Source organism: Lissotriton helveticus, chromosome 2_1 (assembly GCF_964261635.1).
Source record: "Lissotriton helveticus chromosome 2_1, aLisHel1.1, whole genome shotgun sequence".
Taxonomy (NCBI): Eukaryota; Metazoa; Chordata; class Amphibia; order Caudata; family Salamandridae; genus Lissotriton; species Lissotriton helveticus.
Genome location: NC_136059.1, coordinates 250,845,465 through 250,862,339, shown reverse-complemented (window position 1 = coordinate 250,862,339; position 16,875 = coordinate 250,845,465). Strand labels below are relative to the sequence as shown.

General features: G+C 41.9%; 1 protein-coding gene across 1 annotated transcript in view; it reads left to right on the top strand.

The window, feature by feature from the left end:
- The window catches only part of HDHD2 (haloacid dehalogenase like hydrolase domain containing 2), a 207,010-nt gene extending 197,442 nt beyond the window's left edge, over positions 1–9,568 (top strand). The window contains exons 6-7 of the mRNA XM_078674773.1: positions 5,717–5,780; positions 7,422–9,568. Coding sequence (XP_078530899.1) covers positions 5,717–5,780; positions 7,422–7,525 — 168 coding nt within the window. The 3' untranslated portion in view covers positions 7,526–9,568. The remainder of the gene's footprint in view (positions 1–5,716; positions 5,781–7,421) is intronic.
- The last annotated feature ends 7,307 nt before the right edge of the window (positions 9,569–16,875 follow it).

Genomic DNA, 16,875 nt, shown 5'->3' with positions numbered 1-16,875 from the left:
CTCAAGGACACTACACGTCACTCTATGCTACTTAATATCATTCTCAGCCAGTCCAGTGTATGCTACTCCATGCCACTCTACCCATCACCTCTATAGTCTATGCACTCAACTCTATACCACCCTACGCCACTCCACTTTACACCACTCTTCTCTACGATACTCTGCTGTATGCCACTACACTCTATGACACTCCATGCCACTCTACCCCACTGCATGCCACTTCATTCTCCCTCTACACTCTATGCTACTCCACTCTATGTCACTCCACTGTACGTAACTCCACTCTACGTGTGGCCACACAGTTTCTTGAATCTTGCCAACATTGAAACTTGTGCCAACATGTTATGGGAACTACCCATAACATGGGCAATACTCTTATATTCTCTTCTTCAAACCTGAAACGTCTGTCTCACCTCCGATCTCCCTTATGCAGATCATTTGGCAGTAGCTGTCTCTCTGCTCTCACCTAATCCCTTCATGAGTAAGCCCTCCGCTTCCTTCAGTTTCAGAGGTTGATCTCGCCTCCAGTGAGGAGGAAGTCACTGACTCTCTTTCCAAGACTAACCCTATTGCCTCTTATATTTTTATTTATTTTTCTAATGATCGTTCACCTAAGAGCACCTTCACCCTGAATTGTTATCACTGAAAGGATGTAATGCTGACAAGAAAAGAAACTACTAAGTGGAAAACAATCTATTAAAGAGCAAGAAAAAGCCACCTTGTTACAAGCTTGCTAAACTTGAGATTAATTTTGTTTCCGTATGTCAGGAGGTAGGTTAATCCAGCATTCCACTACTGCAGAGGAAAAGGCTCTGCCTCTCAGTTTGACACTTCAGGATTAGGAATATTAAGTCAGGACAGTCCTTCAGATATCAATTAACTGTCTAGGTGAACAAATCTTCCTGTTGAAGGTTAAGTTCAGGAGTCATAAAGAGACATGTTTACAAGGCATAAAGACTTAAACACTCAGGCGTGGAATTCGGTTCCACATCCCTGCCAGCAACCTACACACAAAAACCTTGGAATAGTAATCAATAGTCAACTCACCATGACTGGCCAAGTGAATGCAGTCAACGGCTACTGCTTCCACACACTCAAGATGCTGAAGAACATATTGAAAGGGTCGCCACCAACACTCGTAAAAATGCAACACAGTCCTCATCACCAGCATGCTGGACTGCAGCAACAAACTTGTGAGAAATTGTGTTGTTGATTGAGGGGGGTGAAACCCTTTTCAAGCAGCAGCCACAATGCTTGTCAGGATTCACCACAAAAAGTCACTAAAAGTAACTGTGCTTGACCCTCTATTAGCTTGACACAAAAGCTGTCAGGCTTAATTTAGAGGCAATGTGTAAAGTATTTACACAACACTCAAACAGTAATAAAGTGACAATAATAATAATAATAATAATAATAATCCACATTTGTAAAGCGCACAATCACCCGTTAGGGTCTCTAGGCGCTGGGGGCCGTCGGGAAGATTAAGCGAGCTATTGCCCAGTCACATGGTGCTGGGCTAACCTGCCGCCGGAGCCGGGGATCGAACCCTGATCCCCAGATTCCAGCGTCAGTCGCCCTGGCCGCGGCGCCACACCTCTTCCCACAACACAAGAAAAATCCCTCCCCAATTTTGAAAAAAGAAGTAAAATTTAGTAAATCATTTGACCCCAAAATGAGAAAAAAATTGAATCAGTAGAACCAGAGATATGCAATTTCAGAGATTTCATGTATGTATAGCTCCTTAAAAGCACAAATCACAACTTACAGTTCTCTGATTCAGCGAGACCGGGTGAAAGTCACAAATTTAGGCCAACTGTGATGGAGCGCGGTGCCGCATACAGGGATCAGGTTAGTTCTGCTGAAACAGTTACCTTCTGAAGTGTAACGCAAAGAGTTTGGTTTGCAGTGGAGGAGGCCTTGAGGAGCAGGGAGAGCATCATGAATGGTTGTCAGTGTAGCGTGAAGAGCAGGCTGGGTGTCGTGGACGGTCATTGCTGTAGAGCGAAGATCCTGGTGGACATGGTGAACCGTTGATGCTAGAGACTCACGTTGGTGGTCACAGCGGGCTGTTGATGCTGTAGCATGAAGTGCAAATCTTGCCTTGCCGGTCGTTGCTGTGGTGCAAAAAGTCGGATTCACCGGAGCTTTGCTGTGGTGGGCAGCAAGATCATAGAGTGAATGGGGTCGTTTGCGGACACAAAGAGCCCAGAACATCAGGATTTCTCTCTTTCTTCAAGGAAGAGCTCAGGTGATGCTACACTAATGGTCGAGGACCTGGAAGGCAACTCTTGGGGATCAGGAAGAGGCTAGCAGGGCTCCAGCAGGTCCATTTGCAGGTCCTGGTAGATCCAGTTGCAGAAGGCCAGCTGGGTAGTTGCAGAGGAGCATCTGGAGCTTGGTGTGTCCCTGTAGCTCATAACCGGAATCTCCAGTTAGCTGACTCTTTGAGTCACTCAGCCTCTGATGACGACAGGTCCAGTCTTCCTTCTCGGTAAGCAGGGCAGGCCTCAAGAAGCATGGTAGTCCTTCTGGCAGCATTCTGTAGTATGCACAGGTCCATGAGTGTAATATCCACCACTGAAATTACTTTCATATTTCACCATATTAATTCACCACTAATCCTTTATGGCATTCCTGACTAGCGTGCTTCAACACCCTATCAGGGGTAACAAACACTATCTAAATACAAACCTTTTTTCCTTCTCTATCCTTCTGCTATCATTACAAATCCAAATAACTGACTAACCTATCAACCACTTAAAATGTACTTGCATGTTTCACTATACTAATTCAACATTAATCCTCTATGGGCCCCGGAGTAGCGTGCCACTCACCAAAAAAGTGCATTGACGCCTTGTCAGGGGTAGTAAGGGCTATATAAATGCAATTACAATACAATAGTATACTAAAGAGTGGGTCTCATTTTTATATGTGGTGCCCCCTTTGAAGTGGGAGAAGCTTCTAGAGTTTCCCTCCCCCACTGACGTGTTGGGAAGCCCTTGCCTTCCTGCCCTGGTCTCAGTCTGGGGGCACAATAGGATAGTGTGAAGTCCTTTGTGTGTTAACTGGGCCAGTGCCTTTAAAGAGCAAGTGTGGTAGGTGAGAGCTCCCCTCGTCCACCCATCAAACTATGATGGTCCATCCTGCCATCACCCTCTATTGTGATACTGCCTGGGAGGATTACACAAAGGCCTGGGAGGAATACACAAAGGTCAACTGACAACTACACCTAGTCATGTGACCCAAGATACAGGCTACAGACACCAAATGGTTAGGAAAAGAAAATGCCAACCTTCGAAAAGTGCCATTTTCAGAATTATCACTTTAAATCAGACTTTTGCCATTAAAGAGGATTTTAAACTACAATTCTTTAGACTGCAAACATGAAATTCCTACCTGCTCCCAGCCACAAGTCGTTACTTATTAAATATAGTATGGTAATTCAATGTTATCCTATGGGACAGGTAGGCTTTGCAATAGTGAAAAACCAGTTTGAGAGTTTTTCAATACCAGGATGTATTAAACTTAAAAGTACATGTCCAGTTTTGAATGGGCACTCTGCTCTATGCGCTGTTTAAGGCTAACATAAGGGTGACTTCTACGTATTAAAAAAAAAAGGTTTAGGCCTAGCAAAAGTTTTATTTTGGCAGGTCGAAATGGCAGTTTAAAACTACACAAACAGGCTGCAATGTCAGACCTAAGACATGTGTAAAGGGCTACTTAAGTGGATGGCACAATTAGTGCTTCAGGCCAAATATTTAATTTGCAGGCCCTGGGTACATGTAGCCCCACTTGATTAGAGACTTATAAGTGGATGAAATGTGCTGATTGGGTATAAGGCAATTTTGCCATGTTTAAAGGAGAAAGCACACATACTTTAGCACTGGTTAGCAGTGGTATAGTGCACAGAGTTCTGAAATCAAACAAAAACAGGTTCAGAAACAGGAGGGGTGAAGGCAAAACGTTTGGTGGGGTGACCCTGCAGAGAGGACCAGGTTCAACAGCTCTTTATGCTCGAATCAATGCTTAACTGACTAGAAGACTTCAGCCCATACAACACTCTGTGGTCAGGCTCAACCTCCAACTCTGCACTTACTATCCTGCACCTCAAAGAGCTCCGCTGGAACCCCAGTCCACAAACAAGCACTCTTCCAACGTGTAAAGCACACATACAAAGTCTTGCACAAATGTAACTCCATGTACCTCAACAACCTCATAAACTTCCACAAACCTACTAGACACATCTTTTCAGTTGGACTCCTACTTGCCACCTCCCCTCCACTCCCCCACCCAACATACACAGAACCAGATCCTGCGTTTGTGCCTTTTCCTACCTGACTTTTAATACCTGGAACGACCTGCCCCTGCACATCAGAGGCTCCTCCTCAGTTCTTTAATTTCATTAAAAATTGCAGACCTGGCTCTTCTCCTAGCCCAGATCCTGGCTGGGCCCATACATCCTCTGCTTCAGCTGCAGAATACCCTTCTGTGCTGTACAAATACATGTTTCACAGCATAACAGGACAAACACAGTTCCCTGAGACACTGGGAGCCTGTGTCATTTGGTCACACCTGGTTATAATGAGTCAATTTGTCTTATATTTCATTCCATTCTGGCAGTAGTATTATGTGTCAGTTGTAGTTTCTGCATAGTTTTTCCAGGGAGTGCAAGTTACAAATCATTACAATGAGTAAGCTTTGCTGACTCAAATGCATTAAGAATCCAAATTCTCTGATTTATGTTACAAAGATCTTTATTTAACAACAGAGTTTACTTGATTACCCAGCAGTGGGAGTTGCCGCTGGGTAGTTATAGAATGATGAATCTTCATGAAACTTTACAAAGCAAGTCTTATCCATCTCTGTTTCTACCTGGAAAATTTCAGGATGATCCATCCGCCAGGGGCTGAGGAAAAAAAAGGGGGTGGAGCCCAGAACACAATTTTCCACAGGGAAATAAACTGTGATACTGCAAAAACTGCTAAACTGAACCAAATGTGGCAGAAAGCGTGCTTTTTGGGTCTGACTTCTTGCCCAGTACAAATGTTCACCCCTACCTACCCCTCACTCCACTGCCTACATACGGTACCACAAAGTGTATTGTATTAGTTACCTAAAGCATCACTATTAGTAATAGGATTTTCTTAACAAACCTTTTTTCTCCCCATGTAGAAAAAAGAGTAGATCCACCAAGGAAATGCTACATTACCTACATAGACCCACCTATTGTTGATACAGAATCTGTGGTCAAGAGATTAGGGGTGTGCGGAATTTGCAAAATCCCCGCGAACACGCAGAAATTCTGCGAACATGCGGAATTGCTTGTTCGCAATTCTTTTTTCCTGTTCGCAATTGCTGTTTGTGTGCTCGGGGGGAAATATCTCGCGAACACGCATTTTGAGAACGCGAACAAGCAAAAAATTTTGCGAAGTCGTGGATCGCAGAATTTTGGGCAATTTCGCGTTCTCCGCGGAACGCGACATTCTGTAAATTCCGCAAGCGGAGCGGAATTTGCCGCCCAGACCTACATGAGATTAGATGTAGCAAGCTACCTAAGCCACCTTTCCTACATCTGCATGCTGAGGTCACTAAGAAAAACACTTTAGAGCTTTGAGAAATAGCAACCTGCTTTTGTGCACTTTGAATATCTCTGTGCGACAAAGATCTCCCCTCTTGTGAAATTAATGGAATGTCTGATCTTCCTTCTCTTCCCTAGGATTGCAGGGATGATGTTGGTGGGGCACAGAATTGTGGAATGCTTGGTATTCTAGTGAAAACAGGTATGATTCTTGTTGACATAAAATATTTGCATATTACTTCAGAAACTGGAATTATAAAATTGTTACAAGAACTTGTCAAAGTACATGGTACAGCATTGTTTAAATCGAAAAACGTAAGGGCATTTTAGAATTCTTACAGCGCCAGCTTCTACGATTTATAAATGATTTTTTTAAACAACCGATTTACATTTACTCTAGCCGCACACAGTTATTTTGTGTGTAGTACATTGGGGTCCTGTATTCTGGGCCAATATTGAAATTAATGAATTATGATAGTTTTTAGAGAAAATACCGGACCGTTGCCTAGAAAGATGGTTTGTTTGGTGAAGTGTAGATCCACTCACTTACTGAACTGCAGTCCAGTGAGAAGCGTGAACAAAATGTTAAAGTTAAAAGTCACTGCACAAAAGCAATCATAGTTTTTCAAAGCAAACCAGACATTCCTATGCACATGAAGTTGATATCCGATCATGATTAAATGGAGATAGCAGCACTAGAGTTAATCATACTAAATGTTAATTGAGTCCAAACCATAAGCATTACCATCTTCTAAGACTAGTACTGCTGTGCAGCTGCCAGGATACTCTTTCTGTTAGTACTATGAGTATACCATACAACATGCCATTGGTAAAGCATCACAGTGCTCTTCGGCAGTCTGGGAATGACTTTTCATAGCTCCCATGATCCATCACAGATTGGAATCGGAGTCCGTTTGAGGAGATGGACTGCCCACTAGAGTGAATAATAGATATCTTTATCTGATGAATGTGCCAGCATTCAGGGGTTGAGAATTTTAAAGGTAAGACAGGAGAGCTGTACCAAATCATTGAGCAAATCCTCTTGGTCGGTACTCCCTGTAGATGTTCATGCGTGGTGGAAGCAAGTACCTGAACAGGAAATTTATTGCATAAAAAGGTTGTGTCTAATATATGTTCTGAGATCTGTTTTCTTGCAAGCATGCCAATATATTGGGCTTCAAGGTCTGTTTTCGATTTGAGCATATAAAAAACAAACCAAAATGACAATTCATTATTCAAAGACTTTGGAAATTGTCATAACTCCGAATATACAAGTTAATATATGACCTAAACAGTTATTTTGAATTTTGTGGTGCACCAAATGGTTTGCACTATGTTCTCTGTGGCATCCTTGCTCAGTGGTTATTAAGTACCTTATTTTAAAACATTAATTACATTTTTAATCATTGTTAAAGTTACCAAATCAAAATGTTTTAATTTGGTAAACAATTATTCCGCAGATAAAAGCAACGGATTGCTGTGAGAAAATCTTACAAATGAACTCTAAACTTTTTCAAAAATGTCCCCCTCATAGGTGTCTCATAGACATAATCATTGACCTATTCTGTCACTACATTAATGGAGCTGAGATCTTCACATTTCAAAAGGTAGCCCTTTGAAGGCTTACATATAAAGCATAAAATTATAGAAATGTAATATTGAAGAAAGAGGTACTACCCTCTGTTTACCTTCTGAGATACCATGTGTCTTAAAGATTCAAAGTAGATTTTGTGTTTTTTTCACTCAGTAAATTTCCATAATTCTCATTTGGTTGCACATTATTTTTGTACAGAACTCATGTATTTGAATCCATATTTATTTGTTTTCCTTGCTTTTTTTGCAGGGAAATATCGAGAGGGTGATGAAGAAAAAATTGACCCCGCCCCCTATTTAATATGTGACAGTTTCCCAAAGGCTGTGGACCATATACTAGAACAACTGCAATAAGGAGAACAAACAATTCCACATGTAGAACCTAGACTTGTATTTGAATTGTGCCACCTGTGCGGATACCACATCTGCACAAATAGATCAAAACATTCTAGAAAGGAACATTTTTCTAAAATCCTTTTCTGGCTCCTGAATCCGTAAATGCTATGACTGGTTATGTATTTATGTTTAGTGTACTGCATGTGATAACTCCGAGGCTGTTAATTGAAGAGTTATCACTCGGGTCATATTAGAAAACTGGGACATAGAAATATACTAATTGTATACCGGATATTTTATCAGCTGAAGTTTTAGGCTGATGGTGTGCTCCAGAATGGAGATCAGGTTAATGTGTTTTCTTTAAACTTGATAATGTTATTTATTGCAATTTTTACAATACAAACACCGATCAAAGCATGATTGATAGAAAACTTTAAATTTATAAGCAACTAAATAAATATGACAATGTGTGTAAATGCCTAGTGAATGACTTTGAGACAGTGGACTTGCATCCCAATATCCAGACTCTGTTCAGGCACAGTTCGTCAGAAGCTCTTACCACAACTGGACGCCTCACTTATCCTTCTATCCCCCACTGGGTCCTTCAGAATGCCACCTCTAGCATCAGACAAGGAACTTTATGTAGCAGTGGTCTTATTGGTTTTTATTGTTTTGTGTAAAATCTATACACAACTTTTTTACTAAAGTTGTGATAATACATATATAACAGTACTGATTACATAAGACTAGCTTGGGCATATAACCTTTACTCTGCAGTTCTTGGTCCACATGGCCTTTACTCCTCAGTCTTTAATCTGCATGTGGCTTTGCTCCACATGCCTTTACTATGCAGGTACCTTTTATAGGGTTAAGAGGTGGGTAGAAGAACTCGTGCCCTAAACTTGCACAGTGTTATCGTCAATGATGTTAGTTCAGTTGTCATATTATCAGCGATGTCACGGAACATGTCATAAGTGATGTACTATGTGAGTCATAAGCAGTGTCTTGGGAGGAAACAAGTTATAGTCACTTTAGGGCACAAGTTATAGTTATTTCAGATAACTGGTTAATTTTAGTGCGCAAAACGGTATGTTTTAACTGAAATGTTCCTTTTTCCCCCAGTGATTTCAAGGTTTTAAAAAATGTAAAGTAAAGTATAATTATAAATCCTAACTATAATGTCACTTTAACCTGGTATTTACAGTAAATTTTGAGTTTTTTTTTTTACCTTAAAGTAATATTTTATTACCATATGTCAATCCCAAACCACATGTGGCCATTGGCGTGACCTCTGGCCAGGTCCTGCATCCGACCCGTCACAGGCAGACAACTCCACTGCCGGGCACGGCCTTTGGCGGCAGAACGGTGTGGCCGCTGAAAGCCACCACAGACACTCAGGCCCAGTGCCATTTAAAAAAAAAAAAATTATTCCACGGGAATCAGCGAGGCCCCCCTGCACACCCTTGGGACTCCAGGGGGCCTCGCTGGCTCCTGAAGGAGAAACAGATTTTTTTTTACATTTTGGTCCAGGGGTGATTGTATCTCTATCCTGTCCCTTATGCTTAATATTTTTTATTTTCAGGACACAGGGACAAAGTCCCCCATGTTCTGAAATGACTGCCGCAACTTTTCTCTTCAAGCTGCAGCCAGCCAATCACAGAGTGAGCTCCCGCTGGAGTTCACAACTGCTTTTCATTCCTGCAGTAGCTAGATGGATGATAGGAAAAAAGCCCTCTCCGCCAATCCAATCGCTCTATTTTTTGAAGTTGCTTCTGTCAAAATCAACCGTTCAGATATTAAAAGTTTTTGAATCAAAATCTTATAAAAAACTACTGAATAGATTACACCAAATCACAAAAAACTCACTTTATGGACCAATATCTGGCCTCCTGCAAATTTGGTCAGCTGTTTTTGCTATCACTGTTTAAGTTCCCTATGGAAAAATAAATGGGGAAATTGCGTTTGAAACCCACTTTTTTTCTCTGCCCCACTTGACGGATCCCCCCAAAACTTTCCAGGAAAGAGCTGAGGAGGTGAACTTGTTTTTGGAAAGTTTCTTGATAATTCGTCAAACGGCGCCAAATTGGTTAACAAACAAAAATATCCATTTCCTATGATAACTAGGTCTTAACTATAACCACAGAATGGCAGCCAGCACTCTCTTCAGCTTGTCTCTTTACCGTTCAAAATCAGGCTGCAGGACGCTTGGGCTCACTTTTCAAAGGATTTATTCGTGGCTAGTGGTGAAGCGCTTCGACCACCTCTGCGGTCTTTCTCAAAACCAAGTAAGTTGCTTTCTTTTTATACCAACAACTCGATTTTAGAAAATCATTAAAGTGATAGTGCATACTAAATCTTTCAAGTGACATGGTGTAATTCTACACACCTGAATTGTTATGTTGCATGATCATCATCACAGTATAAACCAACCATATTAACTGGCAGTCAAAAATTAGGTAACAATACCCAATTATAAAGTGCAAACTACAAGAAAGTGCCATATTGCCTATTTTTTCTCTGTTTCACTTCATAGACCAGAATGTGCAAGTTTGGAAATAAAACCTTCATCCAAAAATATCATTTTAAGGGGTTAAAACACTCCCTAATAAACAATTATTATCAGCAATATATAAAAAATTATATAAACAAGTAATGTTCTCCCTATCATGAATGATTTACAATAAATTATTTTCTTGTTTGTAAAGAGACAGCAAACATAAGGATGTTCTACTTCTTAATTATGAGCAAGTGCCCTACTAATTAGTCAATATCCTGCTGATCCAACAAACAATCTTTATAAACATCAATGCCTATGTATCCACTTGCATACTCTTTCTTGATGCACCCCTGCATATGTTAATTAGACGGTGGCTTAAAGTACTACATTAATACTAGTGAAAAAAAAACAATACTTCAAAAATCTCTAATACATAAACTGACTGGTTGAATTCTTTTTTTCACTACCCACTAAATTATATCATTCATAGGTGGACATGTAGATTTTCTTCTGTATTCAGGCCATTCGCCATCTTGGAATTTAACCTCAAGATGTATCCAGAATATATATATATATATATATTTTTTTTTTCACAGAGTTTTATATAGCGAGAACTTGACCCGGTATCGGGTATCAGAGCGCTTTACATAACACCAGTTGCGTTACACATTCATTTTTTTTGTTAGGCATGGGGAGATTAAGTAATTTACCCAGAATCAGAGGATGTTCAGAGAATGTCATTGCAGAGACTCGAACCCGGTTCCCCAGATTCGAGGTCGACCGCCCTAGCCGTTAGGCCAACTCCTCGCCCGAGTTGTATAGTTTGCATTCCTAAAGGGAGAAGCATTTACCTTCTATGCAATATTTTTTTTAACAAAAGGAGAGGTGCCATTTTTGATCTCAAGTTTCTCCTTTCACAGTATTCTGAATTTTGGTTATAGGAAGATAGGTTCCAAGGATCTTACAGTGTGCAGTGCAGAGGACTTTGTTACAGTGAAGTGCTCTGATGGCATGAGTAATGTTGTCCTGTCTAGTTTTTTACTTTAGTTGAGCTATCCCATTTCTTGGGGCAAGGGGGATATAGGGTTGTGATTTTGCTACGATCCACAAGTGACTTTTTCCATTTTTGAGGAGTCAACTATTAGGGGATTCAGAAGCATTGATATTCCACGGCCAGTAGGCACTCATACATCTAGACTTCTGGATTGTTGGAGGGTTGTTCCATTCTTAGAATGTTCTGTGTTCTTTCAGAGCAGTTGTAGTGGGTTAGATGGTTGAACTCATGACGCGTGGTAGGGAAGCTATACAGACACTTGGTAAGTAGGAGGGGCTACTCTTGATTCCTCTGGGACATCTACTAGACATGTATAGTGAGAGTAGGCAAGTGGAGTTAGTAAGACCTAAGTTTAAAGCCAATCCATAAGGCAGAACTTTTTCAAGCTCAGAACTGTGCCCTGTACTTCATAATCAATATAACCTTTTGAAAAGCAGTCGGTGGTCCACCGTGTCGAATGCAGAGGATAGGTCGAACAGCAGAAGTGGAGCAGCCCCATTAGTTTTTGAAGGAGTTCTTGAGGACATCACATTTGGAGATTATTATTACTTCAGTTCTTCATTCAGATTGAAACCAGTTCTTTTTGTCTGAAGTAAGACGGTTTTGCTCAATAAAGTTTGATATCAGAATGAATGATGCCTTTTCCGTTGATTTTATTCTCATTGGTCTCTTAGCTATTGTTCTGGAATTTGCTGTGTTGTCCTGGTTTAGTACATTTTCTTTTGTTATGGTCTTAATGTAAGGTGTTTTTAGTTCTTTTGGTAATTAATCAGTCACTGGGTGGAGTTGATGAGCTTTCTCACCAGTGTGGCAATAGAGAATTCTACTAGAATTAATTTGAAATTGTTTGGAGGGCAACAATCCACAGAAACCTCCTTCCATGTTTATGACTTTGATTAGATTGTGGGTTTATTTTTCTTAAAAAATTGTTCAGTTATCACAGCGCCTACGTTGTGTATTCTGGGTAAGCTGTTTTAAAAGGGGAAGGTAGGATGAGTGTGTTGTTACTTTCCTTTCATAGGAACTACGAGTCAAGCTTTGGAGCTTTATTGGTGAAGTGGTTTGCTAAGATATCAGAAAGTCTTTTTAGAGGGTTTTATATTTGATGAGGTGCTGGTGGAGTTCACAAATTTCATTGAGAATTTTGAAGAGCTGTTTGCTTGGGCATGCGTCTTTGGAAATTCGTTAAACATCTTAATCCCTTAGCTTTTTGATGGCAGATCTGTAAATTCTGTGGTGCCTTTGGAGGTTCTTTCTATCATAAAGGTTGCATGTTTTACTCCAGAATCTTTGGAGATTCAATGTTGTCATCCTATACCTAGGTATTAATACACTGTCTTTTGGGTCCTTTTTTAAGCGTATTTTTGTGCTGTACCTCATTGCTTTACCATATCTCCATGTATTCTGGCGTGGATTTGGTTTGCTAACTGAGCATTAAACAGTCATTTCCTTTCCACCTCGAGCATGTAAAGTCAACTGTATTTTATGTACATGTATGACTGACTGTACACTACAGTCAACCCCCTTTTTCTGGCCCCTTCCTAATATAGGGTTAGGAAGCCACCTCGAGTGCATGTGCTGAGGATGAGTCGCCATTAGCTCCCCCGATAATAGGGGTAAGCACCAAGAAATTAAAATTTTACATCATTTGCGTAGCCACTATAGAAACTAAAAAATACATACATGTGGCATGTTAACAAAGGAGTGCATGTGATAATGTGTATAGACTTTTAGTTTTAAACACTTGTCTCTTCACAGGGACGATGCTGACATTTGGTTTGTCAACCTATTAGCTGGCTGTATCCTTTTACCCCACCTACCAGATTTGGTATTGTAGCAATATTCATCACTTCACATCTTTTCACACTTCACCTGGTCCTGAAGAAAGCCACGTCACTTCTGCGGAGGGCATTTAGGCTGAAACATGTTGACCAAATGACCACCTAGAGCCCATGACAGGTTAAATCTTTCTGCCGTGGCCCTCACACTTTTTTAATCCTGACCCCTGGATGCCCCATTAAAATGTATCTTTAGCATACGAGGTAGTTTGTTTTAACTTCGGCTCATCTGAAGGTTTTAGTGAACCTCCTAACTACTAAATAAAAACATCCCTGAGCTCCTCTCTCACAGTGAAGGGGTTGTAGCCTGCACTGCGACTAGGTTTGCAGTGCGAGGAGGTTCCAGATGATGAAGCTTGCCACCTACGGGTGGGTGAGGGAATTCGTCCTTTAAAAAGGGACTCAGCTGTTGCAATTCTGACCCATGGTGACTTATTCGTGTTGCCATATTTGATGCGAGGGGAGTTGCCCCCTGCCGGTCTTTAAATCTCCTCAGGCCTCTTTCTGTGTGCATCATCTAGAATACTTGTTATTAAGAATCAGAAAAGAGTTACAAATAATTTGTGTATTTCAGTGCTGGACATCGCTCACCAAATCCCTGGGAACACCCTACAACCTAAGATTGACACCATTCTGGCTTGGGAGCCTCCCAAGACCCAGACAGAGGTGAGAGCCTTTTTAGGTTTCACCGGGTATTATAGTAGATTTTTCAAGGGTTATGGTACTCTTGTTGCCCCCTTGACTGAGATGACTTCCAGGAAGCAACCCAGGAAAGTGGTCTGGACTGATGCCTTTCAGACCACTTCTGAAGCCCTGAAGGTAGCAATGTCCGCGGTGCCTGTTCTTTAAGCACCGACTTCTCCCAAGAATTTGTTTTGTAGACAGATGCTTCAGAGCATGCTGTGGGAGCAGTCCTCTTACAAATGAACGATGAGGGCCTGGACCAGCTGTAGCCTTCATTAGCAGGAAGTTGGTTCACTGGGAACAGAGGTGGAGTGCAATTGACAGCAGCTTTTGCTGGGGTCTGGGCGCTGAAGAAGCTAAGACCCTACTTGTTTGGGACTCGCTTTCGGGTTCAGACAGGCCACAGGCCCCCTCAGATGGTTGATGGAAATGAGGGGTGAGAACTCTTGAGGTCATTCATTTTCCTACAGGGGATGGACTTTTGGTGCACCACCACCCTGGCACAGAACACACCAATGCTGATGATCTGGCCAGATTCTTCTGCCTTAGTGATGAGAACTCCCAGGAGGATGGGTAATTCCGAGCACTTTTCAGCTGGAGGGGACACCTGTTAGACCTGGCACCCTTGGCATGGTTTCCCCTGACTTTTTGCCTCTACCTCCTATATTTTTGACTGTGTGCTGGATTTTGTTTTTGCTGGTTTAGGTACTCTTATTCACTTTGCAACTGCTGATCAGTGCCAAAGTGCAAGTGCTCCCTGTGTAAATTGTAATTCTAGCTGGCTATCCAGGATTGGCAAATTTGATTTACTGATAAGTCCCTAGTCCCAGGGCCTGTAGATCAAATGCTACAAGTGGGCCTACAGCACTGGTTGTGCCACCTACATGAATAGCCCTATAAACTTGTTTCAGGACCGCCATTGCAGTGTCTGTGAGGACTGCTTTGGACTGCCATGTCGACCTGCCAAGTGCAACCGCTTGCCAGGCCTTTATCTTCCGTTTTACTACACCTATACCCACAGTACCCCCATGGGCAGGGTGCAGTGTATGTGAAAGGTAGGACATGTACTGGTGTGTTTTGCATGTCCTAATAATGAAATACTGTGTATTTTGATTTTCATTATTGCAAGGACTACCTCTCCCATAGGCTATCATTTAAGCTACCTTGTAAAATTTTACAAGTATAACTTTCAATTGGGAACAGCTAGAGATTTGGAGTTTGAGATCTCTGAACTCAAAAGTTAATAACACCTTTTAGTAAAGGTGGTTTTTAAATTGTGTGTTTGAAAATGGCACATTTAGAAAGGGAGCATTTTCTTGTTTAACCATCCTGTGTGCCTCTGCCTGCTTGTGGATTCATTGTCTGCTTTTAGACTGACCGGAGTTGTTTGTGCATTCCCTCCGGACACTCAGACAAAGGCAGTTGAGGTGTGCTCTGCATATGCTGATGGGCCGTCCTGGGCTAAGAGTGGTGAGAAGAGTTGTCACTGACACCTGAATAGGCTGTGGCTGTTCTGCACAATGCTGACCCAGCCTGTGGTGAAACTAAACCGGGGAGGACAGAACTGCTTTTACTAGGCAAGAGAGACTTTCTGAACAAAGATTTCAAAGAGGCAAAGGGGTATAAGTATTAGACCTAAAACCCCAGAACTTTAGATTACTTCTGGAATCAAGAGGAACCTATGCCAAAGATGAAGAGCTGAAAGGAGGAGTAATGCTCCTTTGCTGTGTGTTGCTTTGCTGGGTTGGCCTGCCGTTGCTGCTTCTGCCAAGGAGAGGACGAAGTCTGGACTTTGCTGTGTAACCTGCTTGAGAATAATCTCCAAGGGTTTGTGAGTGCTGGTCTCCTGTTCTGAAGTCTCGGGGACACAAAGACTTCACCTACAGCCTTTTTCAACTCCACTGCTGGGAGTTCTGACCTGCCTGGGGGTGCCTATTCCAGTTCTGGGCCTCTGGAGGTTGTTCCTGCTACAGATAGCTGTGAATAACTGAGGAAATATACAAAATCGACGCTTCGCTCTTCTTGCGGCTACATTTTCGGACGCAGCACCCCCATGTGGGAGAAATTCCTGATTCACAGCCCCGTACAGCCCCTGCAAAAATTTGACACAGCGACTGCCTACGGCTTCAGAAATCGCAGCACACCAACTTCAAAGCAGACCCCGCTGTGCGGCTACAAGAATCAGCGCATCGCCAGTCAGTGTGTAAGGAAATCAACGGAGCACCTGTAGCGCCTGAATTGTCTCACGCATCGCACCTGTATGGCACGTTTGTCCGATGCAACGCCCACAGCCTGGAACAGTCTTAGAATCGACGCATCACTTCCCCCTAAAGTCCGGATTCAATGCATCACTTCTGCACGCAGCAGACCTGTCCCATCACCTCCCCAAGGACTCAGGAACTGACCCTTTCTGTGTATCCTTCTCTGCAGCTGTTTTACCTTGTAGATTTTGACGCATTTGAGGTACTTTGTGTAAAAATCTCGCATCCACAGTTTCCTAATGACAGAATTGCTTGAAATGTTGGAACAGTCATATTGTGAGTTGTGTATGTGGGATTTTTGTCATTATGGTCTTGTTTGGTTTAGATAAAGATGTGTTATCTTTCTAAACTGGGGTGGTGTCCATTTGTAGTGTTTTCACTGAGCTATTGTGTTTATTTATTTACAAATACTTTGCACATTGACTCTGAGATAAGCCTGACTGCTTGTGCCAAGCTACCAAGGGGGTGACCCAATGTAATCTTGGGTTTGTAATCCCATTATCCTAACTAGAAGGAAGGGTCCCTACTACTTGAACAGAGAGCAAGCCACTGCCAAGTAGACACCTCCATTTCTAACAGTGCTACAAAGTACCAGTGGACACAAAGCAATTTACAGTTGTCAACAAGATTTATTGCATATTATTACTGGGAAAGATATTTTACACACACTTATGGTTGTCAAATTTAGTCACTAGTTGCAGCCCTAAAGTGATGTTTGAGATCCCACTTGAATGTGGCAATTGATGGGGTATAACGTTATGTGTTTGGCAAAAGCATCCCATATCTTTGGTGAATTTGAGTGTGGAGGATCTTCAGAACTTGGATGTGCCCAGCATGAACGGAGCTTGGTTTTTAAGATTCTGTTTCATACAGGTGAGTGTCCACGTGAAGGACGTCTATAAAGGCACATAGCTTAGTGGCATATTGCCAGTCAGTCAGCAGAGCATTGCTGTAGGGTTATACGTGAAGGGGCTAAGGGGTGGGTAACCAAATTCAGGTATTTTGTTGGAAGAAACACATGCTACCCAAGCCCC